The 18,079-nt window shown below is 38.2% G+C and overlaps 1 protein-coding gene across 1 annotated transcript in view; it reads left to right on the top strand.

The window, feature by feature from the left end:
• The window catches only part of LOC136885511 (intermembrane lipid transfer protein Vps13), a 1,358,975-nt gene that overhangs the window by 502,944 nt on the left and 837,952 nt on the right, over nt 1-18,079 (top strand). The window contains exon 19 of the mRNA XM_067158109.2: nt 8,462-8,679. Within this exon, the coding sequence (XP_067014210.2) occupies nt 8,462-8,679 (218 nt within the window). The remainder of the gene's footprint in view (nt 1-8,461; nt 8,680-18,079) is intronic.

Below are 18,079 nucleotides of genomic sequence, written 5' to 3'. Positions count from 1 at the left end.
TGCTTTTCTCCCACAAGGTCCTCACATTCCAGAAACCAATTACCGTTATCCTCTTCATGCCAAAGGTCATTATCAGGTTATCCGTCCGGTTTTGTAATTTCACTTCAGTTTCTATAATCCGAGTGCCTTGACCTGGCTGCCATCTTAAGCCTGAGGACCAGGCTGATTTTCTGTTGGGTTTTCTTCCCTTAGCCTTTGAAGTTCCACTTCTACTGCAAGGCAGCAGTTCCTATTCTATTTACCCAGAATAGGAGGATTGCTCCTCTTGCCAGTTCCACCATTCCTAAGTCCCTTTTCTCCACCTTCACTGCTGTTGAGATCTTCATCATAACCCTGGCAAGGGACCCGTACATGGGACTACCAGCCGGGTCAGCTGGACCAAGGTTTTTTAAAAAGGTATTACTCCTCTATCACTCGCCCTTTGTCCTGACTTGTGACAGGTAGAACTTGGCTTCCCAAACATTGGGTCCAGGTTGGTGGCGTAAAAGATTAAATGATACAAAAATATTCCTCAGTGCGGTTATATCACAAAGGAAAATCCAAACTAAACGTCACAATATAAAAGTCTCGTCTACTGCAACAACCGTAGTGACATGGGCAAAAAACTAATAGAATCATCACGAACCATAAGCCGCTCAAATAAAACTCTCCTCGGTACACAAACATATCACCCTTGCCAACACATGGTGGAATGACTCAAAGCAGAGATTCAGTCTTCCAAAATAAAGCAGCAAATATCAAAAACACACAGGGTCCAACCCTTAACACACGCTGCTCAACAGTCTACTTGAGGCAAGTCACACAAACAAGAAAATGCAGGCCTTTCCAAATGAGGAACGTGTCCTCTTATTCAAAATTGCACTAAGCCATATCACATGTCCTAAAGTTGCCGAAACTGAATAGGTATATAAAATGACGTCGTCTAACATTCACTCGCATGAAAAGAAACAAGACCACGCTGGTCACAAATCAAAGCACTAGCGCTCATTAAGTTAAACATGAATAATACAATGGCCAATTCTGTAATAATATCACAATCTGAAACTAAGAAATTGCCACATAAACAATCGATCATGTCTGAACATCTGAAAGTTACTGAAATATCGTATCCTCACAACGTAAGAAACTTGCATGAATAATAAAGTTTTACTGAAAAATTTATTCTAATATTCGGAACTTGAAATACGAAACTGCGTTCGAGGAACTCTTGAATCAGACACTAATTTACACTCATCTTGATATTCAAATAGTCATGAAGATGACTCTATCAGAGTTTGTGGATCCAAACACCACCATCTCACACATACTCATTCACACATCATGCAAGAAATTCCAGGAAATGTGATGTCTTTTTTCCGTACTGTTTGAGCTCCCATTAATAATACTTTAATCTAGTCCTTCTTGACTTTCATTTGAATCCTTGTTTACATTTAAGCCCCAAGCTGTGCACTGTGTCTCAAACATCAAAGCAAAACAAATCAAAATAAATGAGGCTAAAATAAGAAACTGACTCGTAAAAGAAATGATGCTAACCACTCAGCGGGAAAAAAAAAAATCAATAAAATGAAAGGCAAGCTGCAGCCTTCTGCAATCAATCCACATTTACGTTACAATTATATTTATATTAACACGCTTCCTAACATTTACTTTAAATAGGACGTAGTCCTTCCAAACAAAAGCTAAATTTACTGAAATTAAATATCAAACTAACCTATCCCTTTTGCAACATTAAAGCATGTTCACACTCACAAAAATTACATTGACAATTCTGTACTTATCTATTTTGTTGACTTATTGCCATCGGCCTTCGGGACAGCTGGCACCCCATCATTTTAGCCAGCCATATCGAAAGTAGTGCCTACAGTAAAGAACTGGGTCAGCCCTTGGGTCTCCGTCCTCCTGGCGTCGAAGTGATGATCTCGTAGTCTCCGTCACTGCTTCTGGATGTTGTTTAAAACATCCCCTCTTTCACGGTGTAGAAAACTGGGTCAAGATTAACCCACCAGTTCCTAGAATACTACACCCGGGGTAATTTCCACTGACCATGAAACCAGTTCCCATTCAGTCGCGGAACAACTTCTTAACAAATATAACTAGGTCAAATATTTCCCATTTAAATGCTGGATTGGAAATTACTGAATTTGATGTCCTCATAAAATCTGTTTACACCGGCAAGCTACTAAATATTGAATGACTATCTGGAAACCTCTGGAAATTGAAAATAAAAGCCATTCTCAAAAGTTTAACATCCTGGATAATTGAAATGCAGTGAGCGTCTTAAACCAAAGTTCAAGTTCCCATACGGTCAAGAAACGTAAGCTCTGACCTGCACTCGCGTAAATAATACTTCTCTCGATGTTACCTGCACAGAATCTCGCCGAATAATAGGGTAGCTAGCCCACGCGTTAATTATTTATTAATTCCTCCTCTCGTATGCTGTTGTATCCTCGATTGGGGCCATCACTCGCACGTAAACCCATGCCTAGCCAAAATGACAGTGACGCTATCATATCATTGGTCCAGCACATCGCGCTCGTGATGCTTACTTCTTACACATATTTCCAGTTCCTCTAGCCTCACGCCGGGCCTCCTTAATGTTTTCCGTTGGTCTGACCATTGGAGTTCTATCGTTTCCTTGTTCTGCTTTGTGTACATCATGTCAAAATTCCTCCTTCTAAACTTAGCTGGCAATCAAATAAACCTGAGCTCCAAGCTCCCTGCAGAAATTGCGACTTGGGCTGCTGAAGGTTGGATGTTCCCTGCCATAGCTGAGACTGAAATAAAATAAAATCTTCTTTATACGTTTGAATAGTTAACTGATTAATTGAATGAGCACTTTAGTAAAGGCTCACTGGGGACAAGTACGAAATATAGGCTTGATCGTGAGTTGTTAGTATTGTCATTTATTGATCCGTATAAACTTTGATTGCATGGCATCTAGACACTTATCTCTGACAAAATCATCCTTCTAGGCTATCTACTGTAACTAAATGCCTTACAGTTTCTCAGAGATTACTTTCAGTGAATGCTTTTGTTGTTTTTCATTAGATATTTTCATATTCTTCATCATCATTATGATTTTACAGTTCCATTTTCCTGTTCCATACTCCTGTATTCATGAATACTTGTTCTTTGTGATATCATCCAGTGTTCTTCACTGCAATGTCAGTTTTAACCGTATCCATCCAGCAGGTTCTAGGTCTTCCAACCAGGCATTTTTCTTCTATCTTTCTTTCCAAGTGCACTGAGGCTGTTCCTGTAGGCTCCACCCTCCTCCTGTGCCTGAACAATGGATGCCTGGATGTGCTGCTTCTCTCTATTCTCGAGTCGCTAGAGGGGTAAAAAGGGTTCCAACCCTACATTAAATCAGGTAGATCTGATTTTTTATATGTTGTTTGGGATGGTTAGAGAGTGAAAAACCCAATTTTTTGTCATCCCCACCCCTCTGTTTTTTCTGCTAATTTGGAAAAACACTGAAAAAAACGGCACTTTTTTCCAGTGTTTCGCATATAACTCCTACACAGTATATCGTAGCCAAATTTGCTCCATATTCATTCATGTAGAGGGCAAAATTTCCTACAAGAATCACTAATGAACTTAGTTTTCACGACCAATAGCAAAGGAGGTACAGAGCAGGAAAGAAGGGGTAAAATTGCAATTCCAGCAAAACTGTCATTTTTCCATCCTTTTGGATTGCTTAAATTTTATGAAAAACTTACTTTAGTAAATATACACTCAAGTACGTTACCTTTAAGTTGCAAGTCTCAAAAAGCTTTTTTACCACCAATATCACCAACGGAAAAAGAGCTTTTCTTCTTCTTTGTTTTTCCCCCTCCAAGTTACCCAGAAATGTTGTTTCATTTTTTTTCATTCATTCTACTTTTCATCTACTTCCTCACTCATATCTGTGTGTATAAATGATAATAAAAAGCCTTTTGTTTTCCCCTCCATAAATGAACAATTTGTCGTATCATTTCTTATTTCAATGAGACGTGTACAATGGCTTCATCTGGAACAGGGACTTCTGACCATTATTTGTGCTTCATATGTGAGGGGAGTTTGAAAGAGGGGATAGCAGTTAAGGTCAACGAAAAAGGAGTTGAGGCCCTTCTGAAAGCAAGTATCAATAGGCAACAAAATGATCATTAGGAAATTCTGCAGGGGAAAGATATGATTTGAGTGCACAGTGCATGCCCAAAAAAATATTGTGATGAAAGAAAGATCGAATCTTGCAGACTTCAAGAATTATAGAAAGCAGGACGTTCTACGTCACGGCCCCATTGGTCGGTAAGTGACCGATTTGACTTTTTAAAAATCACTACTTTTTTATGTGGTGAATCGATCCTCCCCCTAATTACAATGAGCTTCAGGAAAAAAAAAAAAAAGCTGTTGACAAACGGGATATTGCTCACTTGGCGGAGAAGCATAGTGACAGGGACAATTTTTTGGAGACAGTATTGAAACTTAGACATGAATGGATTCAGAAAATTATTGATTGGGTTCTTCCAGACTTTGATCTTATTGCAGCTGATGCTCAGTATCATTGTTCTTGTCAGAAGAGATTGTGCAGGCCACCAGTGGTGGGATTTAAACGAGGATACAGACCATTTATCCACATTGATAAAGCCATGGATGATATTTACTGTATTCTTTTTTGTATGAAAAATGCGAGGAATGTCAATTCTCATTTCAACAACTGATGGATGCAATCAAGGGAGGAGTTGAGGTAAACTGAAGAACAGTGAAATCCTTTTTGCTGCAGAGGTATGGGATTTGGGAAAAGGAAGTTTTGCAACCGTTACCGTTCAAACCCACTACTGTAGGAGATTGCACAAGCATTCTATGACACTTCTGCCACCACTGCAGAAATTTCAGAAGCAGGAGAGCGCATTTTGGTTGCATTATCTGGAGGTGATCTCGACCAATCCCTCACCGATTTGCGCTACTCGACATTCATCAGCAGCTCTGCTAATAAGCATAACTTGGCCAAACTTCTACCAACAACAGATCCAGCCCGCTTCTATCCACTCCAGACATACCACCAGGTGATGCAGTGGTTGGTTAATCACAAAAATCCCTTGGAATGTGGGTGGGTGAGATGAAGCAGAGGATTGATTGCTGTAAAGATGACAAGAGATACAGCACCTCCGGAACTCCTAAAAACAATCTCTTGCAAATGCCTCACCGACTATACTGCAGCTTGTGGCTGCAGAAAAGCTGGAGCGAACTGTTCCAGTTTGTGCAAATATTGTGCTGGACAGATCAGAAATTGTGATCGACCAGGACAATGTTGACAGCGACGATGATTTTGCTGTATTAGCTCAAAATGAAGACACCATTCATGAATCTCTTCTGCCTCTTCAGCCAAAACTACCTCAACTGTAATATTAAGGTCCACTATTTCACAATATTCATGTGCATGTTCTACTTACAATATCCTAATAAATCAAACTTCCATTTATAGACATTGGCGACTTTCCACATTCATTCCCTGATTTTTCAAGATGGTGGGAAATGCGGAGGGGTGGAGATGACAAAATCGTGGGTTTTTCACCCTCTAACCATCCCGAACAACATATCAAAAAATCAGAACTACCTGATTAAATGTGAGGTTGGCCCCCTCTAGTTACTGGACTACTAGCAGAACTGTCTTCCCAGCGTCCTGCTTATCACCTCATTTCTTAACATTTCCATCCTCGTCTTCTGGATATAGCGGCCGTCTGGAACTTCATCTTTGATACCTGCAGTCTTGGCAAGTCTCCCTTCTTGAGGGTGCATATTTTGATACCATAGGTCAAGATTGGTATGATGTAGCTGTTGAATATTACTAATTTTGATTTCTTCATAATCTTATCATCCCAAAGAAGGGTCCTTACTTGTTAGTAGAAGACAGAAGGTTTTCCTGCACCCCGCTGGTGATTGCACTTGTGGTTAAGGTGTCTCTGGAGACTACAATACCTTGGCAGGTGAAACCGTACACACTTTTCTGTTAGGGGTCTGCTAGTCTGATGCCTAGATTTATGTGTTAAAGTTGAAAATTTACACTAACTGGATTATTATTGACGTAAAGCACAATGTATTTATGTTACTCTGAATTAACAATTTGAATTGCTGAAAGGTGTTTTCTGCTTAATTGATAAAAATTTGAGACAAATCAGTTAAAATTGTTCATATTTAACTTTATCCTCTAGCAGTTAATTAAATAGAAGAGAAAATTCTTCAACTGGGGGACTGACATAATTGAAGTTAGAGACACGGTATGTTAATAATACGGAGCGTTGCCCCAGTTAATTCAGGACGTGAACTTGAGCACGTGTCGCTTCTGGAAGCAGCTGTATGTCGTATTTTGTGTTCTGTCTGGTCAGTGTCATTTAGAGAAGTGCCACAAACAGTCGTATCATACCACTGTTGCCTCATGGCCTGCCGAATCGCAGATATATGGCAAGGCTACATTGTTGGCCTTTCTGATACTAATTTCTCATTATTGAGGACTGTACAAGAGTGTAAAATGAAAGGTCTCAACACTAGTAAGTCCTCTGTAGGCAATGTGATAAAATTACATCAGAATGATTTTCCGCCAGAAACAACAACTTTGAAGAAACTGCCGCAGAAGAGAGTTCGACCCTTCAGGACTCCGGACATCATTAAGAAGGTAAAGGCTGCTGCCCTGTAGAGAGATCCAGCAATTCAAAGGCACTTTGCCAACCACACAAGCACATCTAAAGGTACACTTCCATATAATAAAAGAAGATCTGAATCTGGTAAAGCGGCATTAGGCACGTGGACGTGCTTTGAAAGCAAGGCACATTAACCCTTTATAAGGCAGTATTCAATAAAACACTTTCCTTTCTAACTAACTTTATTTACAGGCTATATAAATGCTAAATAATACAATTTGACAGAAAAAACAATCCAGTGCTCAGGAGGTCAGTAATAAGATGGGAACATACTCCGCAAGGCCTGCTGTTTGCCATTCAGAAGTGGGAACATATTTTCCACCTACGGACACAATTTCAGTTCAGTTAGTACACTTTTAATTTATCAAAAATATTTCGGACACCTATGTGGGCTAGGGGAAGCGTATTCCCACATACAGTGTGAAAGAAATTTATATGTCAGAACTCCTCAGTTGGTAAAATGAAGTAAATAATCTCAGACCAAATGAGAACAATGCACAATAAACAAAGAAAATTCATGTAAATAGTATATAGACTTATAAAATGTTGATTTTTACCCTATTTTCACTTCATAAATCTTGTTCACATCAGGCGTTGCGCTGGCACAATATCGCTTTTCAGATGTTTTCCAAAGAAGCTAAAGATTCCAAGGAGATCAGAATAGTTCCACAGATATTCCCAAGAGTGCAGCACACATCAATACATGGGAAATAAACTCCCAGCGCCCAGAAATGGCAAAAAATAGAGGTGGGAAAATAATTCCCACGGCCTTATAAAGGGTTAAAGAACAGCTCGCTAATGCCACAAGTATACCAAAACTACCTAGCAGGATATAAATTGCAGTCGGTTGTTACCTTGGATGAAGCTGTGGTTTATTTGGATGACACCAATAAGCCCCAGGCAATTCACTATCGCTCAAAGGGCCAAAAGAGGCACTTGAACTTCGTCAAGGAAAACAAAGAAAAGTTTGCTAGAAGATTCATGGTAGTGGCTGAATATTGCATCCAGGGTAAACTCGGAATACTCAGAGTGCCGAAAAATGTGAAGATCAATGCTACCTACTTCCAGAAGAATGTCATGGGCCCCTATTTTGACAAAGTTATCCCTCGGCTGTACGGTGAGAATGCTTCAAATGTCTGGATCCACATGGATAAAACACAGAGTCATACTGCCAAATCATCAGTCACCTACTACAAGAGAAAAAAAGCAGAGACGGGTGCCCATGTCATACCATTTAGTGACATCCCTGTCAAATCCCTGGATGCCTTGCCGATGGATTTCTGTGCCTTTGGTCTCCTGAAAAGAGGGCTTTCTTCTAGACGTCCCCACTATTGAGGGTCTTTGGAAAGTGTGCAAGGAGGTATGGGATAATATTACTCTTCCTGTACTCCGTCGAAGACTTCTACAGTGGAGACTGAGATGTAGGATAATAGTCCATGCTTGTTGCTATCATATTGAGCACAGCCGGTTCTGAAAAAACGGAATCATCTAGGTCAAAAGGTATGTCAAAATTGTCCAAGCTTTACTGGGGCAATCCTCCGTATTCTGACATATTAACCTTCAGTTAAGGTGGGAAATTTACACTATTTGCTTTATTATTGACATAAAGAATGGAATCATCATCTGGGACATCCATTAACCATTGACATCCTTTTCTTTAAACACAATCTATGTTACTCTGAATTAACAGTTAATTTTAATTGCTAAAACGTATATGTGTATGCGCTTGTGCATATAAAATGTAGGTGGTGACTAATTCTAATATATCATTCATGATGGTTCAGTATGGCAGGGTGGTGTTGGCAACTCTGTTCAACTTCAAATGAAAGCTTGCATGCACGAGTTGAGCATTAGCCTGATCTTGAGACAGCAGTTAGTGGCTCGCTTCCTGGTGGAAGGTTTGGAGGCAGTAACATCCGTCACTAAACCATGTACTGAAATTATTGCTCGATTGAGGAATCTGTCTATATTGGGACCTAGTTGCAAGTCTCCTCATCACAAGGTAAGCATTTTCTTCCCAACTCTGTAAAGAGATGGTTCTTATACTTTTAAAATGATTAGTGTTAGAGACAAATAAATTAAAATTGTTCTAGTTTAACTTCAACCTCGTGTTCTGTCATGGTACCTGCTTCAGGTCCATAGGTTAAAACTGGTACTGGATGCTAAGATATATACTGCATAATTTTGGAGGTCTTACAGTATGTCATTGTTTTATTTTTTATATTGCTATTTGAATTATTTCATATTGAAACTCATTGAAGACATGAAATTGTGCACTCCACATACTTTTTTTTTTTAAATTTTTTTTTTATTTTAACTATTCTGACAGATTTAATTTTGTGTTGTGTGTCTATAGCTCTTTTCTACACTGATGTCTGGCTCCATGGCTAAATGGTTAGTTGAATTCTTTGTGCCCAGTGGGTATATTATGGCAGATATTATGTGTAGAAGTAATAAGAAGAATGGGGGTGCTGGAATTTTAGTCAGGGACTGTTTGAAATTTGTTAAGGTTGACTTAGGAAAATACTGTGCAGAATTAGACGGAGAGTTTAGTTGTGTTAAAATAATACATCAGAATCTGATAATTGTAAGTTTGTATAGATCTCCAAAGGGCAGTGTGAAAGTATATTTCTTGAGAATTTTGAAATAGTTATGAGAAAAGTTTTAAAGTTTAATACTAAAGTAGTTGTCTGTGGTGATTTTAATATAGAAATGGCAAAATCAGACTAACAGTCTTCAAGAATATTTCTTAACCTTTTAAGATCATTAAATTAAACCTGTACAAACAAAAACCCCCACACGCAATAATGCATGCATTGATAACATTATTGTCAATTTCTCAAGAAGTATGTATAACGTCAAGCTCGTTCGAGGGTCTTTTGCTGATCATGAACCATTGGTACTTTCTTTTTGCCGGAAGAATTTGTCTTGCACAGACAAAACAACAAATAGGGAGCCTGACATTTCGTGGGTAAGAACACAGGAAGATTGTTATATTAACTTATTCAGGGAAAGATTGAAGAAAGTAAACGAGAATTTTTTATACGAAAATCAAACTGACAAAGCGAAGGCTGAAATTGCTATTGAAACTTTCTTTAAAACTTATGTTGAATTGTGGCATTCTTGCTCCCCCATGGTAAAGGTCAATAATGTGCGCACAGTTAGGAATAAAAACTTAACTGGTATTCTGATGAATTGACCCAAATAAGGGAAAGGATGTTGATTCTGTATAGGTATTCGGGAGATAGTAGGTTCGAATGTCGGCAGCCCTGAAAATGGTTTTCCGTGGTTTCCCATTTTCACACTAGGCAAATCCTGGGCCTGTACCTTAATTAAGGCCACGGCCGCCTCCTTCCCACTCCTAGCCCTTCCCTGTCCCATCGTCGCCATAAGACCTATCTGTGTCGGGGCGACGTAAAACAACTAGAAGAAGAAAAAAAAAAAAAAAAATTCTGTATAGAGTTTATAAAAATTCTTGGGTGCAAGGGAGTGTGCAGAAAGATGCGGATGAAGTATATCTCAGGTGTAAAAAGGTCTACAGAACTAAACTTGCACATGAAAAGAAATTGGCATGTGAAACGTACATTGAAAGTGCATCCAACAAATGCAAGGCAGCTTGGGATATTATAGCGCAAGAGAATACTCCTAATCATACACATGATATATTACTGAATCCAGATACTATGAATGATTACTTTTTGAACACAGTGAAAGAAATAGGTGATAAAGTTAATCCAATAGGTACATCTGCTATCATTGGGCCTGGTCTACATCAATTAGGGGGGCATACTTTCCAATGGCTTGACATTACGCCAAATGAATTCATAAAGACGGTCTCAAAATTATCTAATTCTAAAAGTATGGACTGTCATTGGCTGTCCAGTTACATTATTAAACAAACAATACATCTGATTTGTGAACCACTAGCATTTAGTATCAATAAATGTTTAAAGATTGGGTTTTTTCCGAATATGCTTAAAATTTCAAAAGTTATTCTGGTCTTCAAAAGGGGTGACAAAACATCTTCCCCTAAATTACCGTGCAGTCTAAATTGTTCCCATATTATCTCAAATAATTGAATCGGTTATTTATAGTCAACTTAGTAACTACTTCGAAAATCATGCCCTGTTGTCTCGTAATCAGTATGGATTCCGACAGGGTAAAAGTACTACCTCTGCGGTTCTGGAAATTGTCAATCAAACTTTAACAGCCTTTGAAAATAGGAAAATGGTTTTATGTGATGTGAGTAAAGCATTTGACTGTATAGATCATGACATTTTGTTGGGAAAACTTCAGTATTATGGCATAAATAGTCCCATTTTGGATGTAATTAAGATGTATTTAAGTAACAGCTGCCAGTTTGTTGCAATTAGGAATAGACATTCCACATTGGAAGATGTTATTACAGGCATTCCACAAGGATCTGTACTTGGCCCATTTCTCTTTAATGTTGCTGTTAATAACCTACAACAAGATGTTATGTCACAATCAGTTGTATCATATGCAGATGACACAACACTAATCAACATGCATCAGGACGTATTAAATCTGCAAGAGATGTCACAAGAAGCTCTTAGGACTGCATCCGGGAGATCGTGGGTTCGAATCCCACTGTCGGCAGCTCTGAAGATGGTTTTTCGTGGTTTCCCATTTTCGCACCAGGCGAATGCTGGGGCTGTACCTTAATTAAGGCCACGGCCGCTTCCTTCCCATTCCTAGGCCTTTCCTATCCCATTGTCGCCATAAGACCTGTCTGAGTCGGTGCGACGTAAAGCCCGTAGCTTAGGACTGCAGTGAAATGGTTTTCATCTAATAAACTACTCTGCAACGAGAATAAAACCCGACATATTCTGTTAGGATTGTCCAATCATATAGAAATTCAGTCAGTCAAGCTACTGGGTATTCATATTGATACCAAATTAAGCTGGGAAGTACATGTCAATCATGTCTGTAAAAAGGTATCATGGGTCTCATATCTTATGTGGAAATTGAGGGAATTAGTAACAGCAGACTATTTGAGAACGGCATATTTTGGACTTTTCCAGTCCCATATTTCATATGGGCTGCTATTGTGGGGACATTAATCTTATGTCCATAATGTATTGCTAATACAGAAGAAGCTTGTTCGTGTAATGTGTAAAGCTGGTTCTTCTGAGTACTGTTGTCCCCTTTTTATCAGGTTTAAAATATTAACAGTTATAAATCTATATATTGTTATCTCATTATTGTATGTCAAAAATCATCTGAATGAATTTACCATCAGAGAAAACATCGATCAACACAATACTCGTAATAAGAGTAATGTTGATGTCCCAAGACATAGACTTGTGAAAACAGGTAACTCACATAAAGTAAATAGTATAATATTTTTTAATAAATTACCATTCTCTGCACGGGATGTGTCCATCAATAATTTTAAAAGAAAACTGTATAACTGGATGTTGGAAAATCCATTTTATGACGTAAAGGAATTCTTAGAAATGAAAACTGTTAATATTGACATTTAATAACTGTATATAGATAGTATAGATAATACTGTAGTATTGGATGACAAAACCTATTTCATGTAAATGATTAATGGTGAATAAATATTCTTATTCTTATTCTTGGTCACAGGGGTCCCGGGTTCAATTCCCAGCAGGGTCGTGAATTTTAACCATCATTGGTTAATTCTACTGGCACGGGAGCTAGGTGTAAGTGTTGTCTTCATAATTATTTCATCCTCATGACAACATGTAGACCCACACCTGGCGAGCCGAACATGTCCTCGGTCACTCCTGGCTCTAAAAGCCATATGCCATTTCATTTCTACACTGACAGCGGGCAGCCTACTTTCTACCAGGGGAAGTGGCGAACTGGGGGCCGACCAGTCCAGCACGACGTAAGAGGCCGGTAAGGGAGCGGGGCAGAGACCACTACTACAGCGTTGCCAGGGTTGCGCGCACATTAAAGTTGGGCTTATATCTACACAACCATAAAGTATAAATGTTCATATGTTCTTGTTTGAGTATGGCCTGCGGATGAGTTTTATTCTATCTGTGTAGTATATTGCACCAGGAAAAATTGATTTCAAAGAGCATGAGGTTGTTCTGAGGGGTGCCTAGTCCTTAGCAGAAGGTACAGAGAGGGAGGATCACAAGGCGAAAAAATAGATTTTATAACTTTCTTCCATTTATTCAATCTATGAAAAGTTACTCTATTATATCGCTGATTTGTAGTGATCATAGATATTTATTGGAAAATATACCCCAATTCCAACAACAAAATATCGAAAAAATTATGTTGATCGTATAAAATACAACTGAATAATGTTCTTTTCAGTTAGTTATGTCCATCATGACTTTCTTGATGTAAATAATAATAAAGCATGTTGTAAGTAAGAAATCCTAAAGTCCTTTCTATTAGCACTTGTGATTTCGGAGTGTATTTTCTAAGTAAATTAAATAAAGTAAATTTTATTATTTCTCCTTGTGAACACACCAAACTATTTATACCGGTACTCAAATACAAAACGCTTGAAATTAAATCCGATCTTCTGGTAAAAAGTTCTGAGTATTGTCCTATTTTACATAACTTATGAATTATGATACACTTTATGTAAATATTGCAAATGAAGCACTGAATTGAAATTCTAAAGTTCCAACAAATGAAGACATACGATATTATGAGAGCGCACTGTCATCTGAAAGTCTGTCTTTACTTTTAAGTGTTGTAAAGCGGTAATTTTCCAGGTTTATAAAAATATTAAGTAAGTGCGCTTTTGAATAGAGTTAATGTTCTTTGTCAGATTAAAGAGGTATGTTGCAAATGTGGGGATATAAGAAATGATGCCAATTAATAACTCATGGTAAAGCTGTAGTCCTGTATGAAGGATGTTCATTGGCTAATAGATGGCTTGAATTTAGTCAAGAACTGAATAGTGATGCCATTGAATTACAAAGTAATGTAGCACCTGTGAGGGTTCTCCATGGGAGGAATCATGTTAGCACCCATTGCAGTCATTGTAACAAGACTGAAATATGTCCGTTGCTCCTAACAACATGGGAACTCTTGCAAAATACAGGATTCCATCTGATCAGGAGCAATATAGGACAAGCCCTGGCTGAGAACAACTATGAAATGTGTGAGGATATCCACTGTGTTGTAGAAAATTGTAGTACACCCAGAATTGATATCTTAGCGATCAACAGGTAAAGTACTGTATTTCTCCGAATCTGAGACGACCCTGAGTGCAAGAAGACTCCCACTTTTTCCTTCAGAAAATTTAAATCAGAGGCTTAAAAAGTGCTTTGTAAAATCATATGAATGCCTTTCTTGTACAGTACGCATTTTTATACTATCTTTGCCAAACATTGGCTTTATATTATGCCATAATGCAGAGCATTTAACATACCGCTAACAAAAGAAGAATTAAACAAAGAACTACACCTAATTTATGAAATAGCCAAACATAATGGATGTAAGAGGAAAATGATTACCAAAATTATCCACAAAATAAAATATCAGCCTGAATTAAAGTTAACCAGAACAGATAAATCCAAGAAAGAATATGTACTCTTTACTTCAATAATACACATATAGACCCTATAACCAATCTTAACATGAAAATAGCATCTAAAACTGTACATACCGGGCGAGTTGGCCGTGCGCGTAGAGGCGCGCGGCTGTGAGCTTGCATCCGGGAGATAGTAGGTTCGAGTCCCACTATCGGCAGCCCTGAAAATGGTTTTCCGTGGTTTCCCATTTTCACACCAGGCAAATGCTGGGGCTGTACCTTAATTAAGGCCACGGCCGCTTCCTTCCAACTCCTAAGCCTTTCCTATCCCATCGTCGCCATAACACCTATCTGTGTCGGTGCGACGTAAAGCCCCTAGCAAAAAAAAAACTATACATAACAATGCTAATATTCTACACAACACCAAGTCGATCAACAATAATAATAAATACAGTCATTCAGGAGTGTACCGTATGAAATGCAATAACTGCGAAGCCAGCTACATCGGACATACTGGTAGAAAATTTATAACCTGTAACAATGAGCACTTCAGTGCAATAAAACATAATTACTTTTCTTCCATAGCTCAACACATCGAAGACTACAAACATAAATTCATAAGCATTGAAAATGACATGCAGATCCTAAGTATAAAACCCAAGGGCCCCTTGCTCAATATAACAGAGGAATTTTACATTACTTTAGATCAATATGCCAACCCTAATTCTAATCTAAATGAAATTACAGATAAAATAAATATAATCTTTAACACAGCCATTCCTTCCTTAAAAAATGCTTATCTCAAAAGAATCAACAAACAAACCTTGACATGCATCAAAGAACCACTTACAGACACACCCTACTCTACCCCTACTCTCTCAACAGCTACTCCTCCCGCCCCTCCTCCTCACAGCAACTAACATTAGCCCAAGACGAACACGGAGCAGTGCACAACATTTTTGTGTGCACATTGTAGAAGTCTACATTTTCTGCTCAAGTCTCAACTAGTTAACATAATCTCATATATTGTTTTTCAGCATTCACATGTGTTTATGGTGACACAAAACTCATTTGAGAATCTGACATTTTATAGTGTAATTTATACCTACAATGCAGGTCATTGAATTTTAACACATGTTTTATTCCTACAGTTATCATTGTGTTCATAACAATGTCTATTCCTCAAGACTTTAAGGACAAAACTAATTAGTTTTTAAAAATTAAGGCAAATTAGCATTGAGCAACAAGATTCTATCTCAATGTACAACTGAAGGTTCAGGAAACAAGGAAGTGCAACCCACAAGACTAAGGGCCTGTACTACGACAGCCAGATAAAAGTGCGGTATAAATTTATTCGGCAGTTTGGACATTTATCTGGAAGTTCGGTTGAAACCGCGTACTACGACTTTCGTTTATGTGCAATCTGGGAAAATATTCTCGAGTATAGCTATGCCGAAGTTGGAGAGGCTGTTAACGCTCTTATCTGGGACTTAGCTCTTATCGGGGATGCTACCGTAAAGAATCAAGATGGCTACTCATGAAGATGAATCTACATCTGCATGATGCTGCGCAAAATTAAGTTATTACAATGTAATTTATGTATATATTTATGAAGTATGTCATGCTTCCTGTCCAGCTATCACAGAATTCTTAAAGATTTCGCACGCTAGCAAGTTGTTGCTACTGAGTATATCAGTAGTACAAAAGCAGTCAATCGCAAGCTTCATGGGTAGCCGTGCTCGTTAGGGCAGCAAAGTTTGCTGATAAGCAGTTTTACATGGGTTCAAGTCCCAATAGACTAACATTTTTCTGCCTTGTAAATGGTAGTCGGTAGGGTACTAGAGGTGATAGCACACATTTCCTAATCATTAAAGTGCGTGTTAAAAGTGTGGGTTCTATTCCAAATCTATTTGCGACGCACATTTGGAGTAAAGGTATACGACGTTGTTCATGGCGATTCGTCCGTCGAATGAGGAGGAGGTTATATTTCTTTTACTTCATAACAACTTGCTACAAAAGTATTTACGCTAAAGTGAGATAAATGCTTGCCAGTTACTATTCCCATGTTGTATTGAAAAGGAAGAAACTAACTACTTATTCAATGAGCAAACAATTTTTGAATTAATAATAAAATTAATGATCCCACGCTGCATCAGTGGCATTAATTACAAATATAAACTTTTCTTTCGTCGTAATGCACAACCTCGTAAATAGTACTAGACAAAAAAGATACATAACCTGAATCTTAACTTTTGCATCCAGGTTACATTTTCAGTCTTTTTATTTTCTATTACAGTTTCAGTTTCGTTATATAGTTATTTAATTTTAACATTTCTTCATATGTGTATATTTCAGTCCTAATTCTGTTTTTGACCTGGACTTCCACATTATAGCTTAATAAGAGTCTGATATTGGATTCTAGTAATACAATTTCAAAAGGAATAGCGCTAAACAAACGAAAACACCATGGAACACGTATACCACCGCGCTAAATTTCACTATATTTTCAGTAACCTTATTACCAACCCAATAAAAATATTACTACATCTTCCGCATTACAATACCGTAGTTAAAATCCGTTGGTAGTACGCAAGAAAATATTTAACTTCTAGTTTGCAAAATTGCAGCCTACATATCTGGCTGTTTATCTGACAGTCGTAGTACAGGCCCTAAGAAATTGTGATCAATACACATCTTCTCTCTGTGTTACCATACATGTTTTACAAAGCTAGCATTTAATTTCAGAAAAACTTATGCCTACGAACAATCCAAACTTTTATGAATGTGTTTTTTATGTATGTTATTCATGAAAGGACAGTGAATACCAAGTTCCAGTTCGACGATTGCTCCCAATCATGAGAATAATTTTGACATGTTATCGTCGTATGACATTCTTTGTTAGATCTAGTGATGATTTATGATTGCATGATATGTTTTATGTGATTGTGTGACCAGCTGAAGATGACCTAGAAAGGTCGAAACCAGTCCTGTAGTATTATTTTTTAATTTAATAAATAATTATTGATTTGGTGGAAGCTTCCTTCTTATTGTATTTGAATGAGAAGGAAAGTGAAAGGATAGTCTCGAAAAGAGCTATATGGATTTGAAATGGATGATTCAACACTAGACCCCATCTTAAGTATGAGGCAGTTAATGGAAAAAACATTGGGAACATGGAAGGAATATGGTGATGACATTCCTTGATTTAGAAAAGGCTTATAATGTACTTGAGCCTCCGTGGCTCAGGTGGCAGCACATCAGCCTCTTACCGCTGGGTCCCGTGGTTCAAATCCCGGTCACTCCATGTGAGATTTGTGCTGGACAAAGCGGAGGCTGGACAGGTTTTTATCCGGGTACTCCGGTTTTTCCTTGTCATCTTTCATTCCAGCAACACTCTCAAATATCATTTAATTTCATCTGTCAGTCATTAATCATTGTCCCAGAGGAGAGTGCGACAGGTTTCGGCAGCTGGCACAATCCCTATCCTTGCCGCTAGATGGGGCTTCATTCATTCCATTCCTGACTCAGCCGATTGACTGGAAACAGGCTGTGGATTTTCATTTTGATGATAATGTACCCAGAGCAAAGGTACGGAGAGTAATGCAACAGATAGGATTTAGAAGACAAATGATAGAATGTGTGCAAGCAATGTACAAAAATTGTTCCAGCTATCTCTGGACACTTGTGGGGAGGACAGAGTGATTTTGGAATAAGACTGGACTGTGACTTGGAGGTGTGCTGTCACCACTGTTATTCAAATGGTTATGGACAAAATTAGGAAGGAAAGGTAACATATGGTGACAGGGAGCTGAAGGTAATGCTGTTTGCAGGTGATATTGTGGTGTTGGGAGCAAACTGAGAAGTCGTACAAGGCAACGTAACAGGTTGAGTACCGAGCAAGTGGCCT

The sequence above is a fragment of the Anabrus simplex genome, chromosome 1, assembly GCF_040414725.1.
Source record: "Anabrus simplex isolate iqAnaSimp1 chromosome 1, ASM4041472v1, whole genome shotgun sequence".
Classification (NCBI taxonomy): domain Eukaryota; kingdom Metazoa; phylum Arthropoda; class Insecta; order Orthoptera; family Tettigoniidae; genus Anabrus; species Anabrus simplex.
The sequence above is the reverse complement of the archived record's forward strand: the minus strand, read 5'-3'. Positions and strand labels throughout refer to the sequence as shown.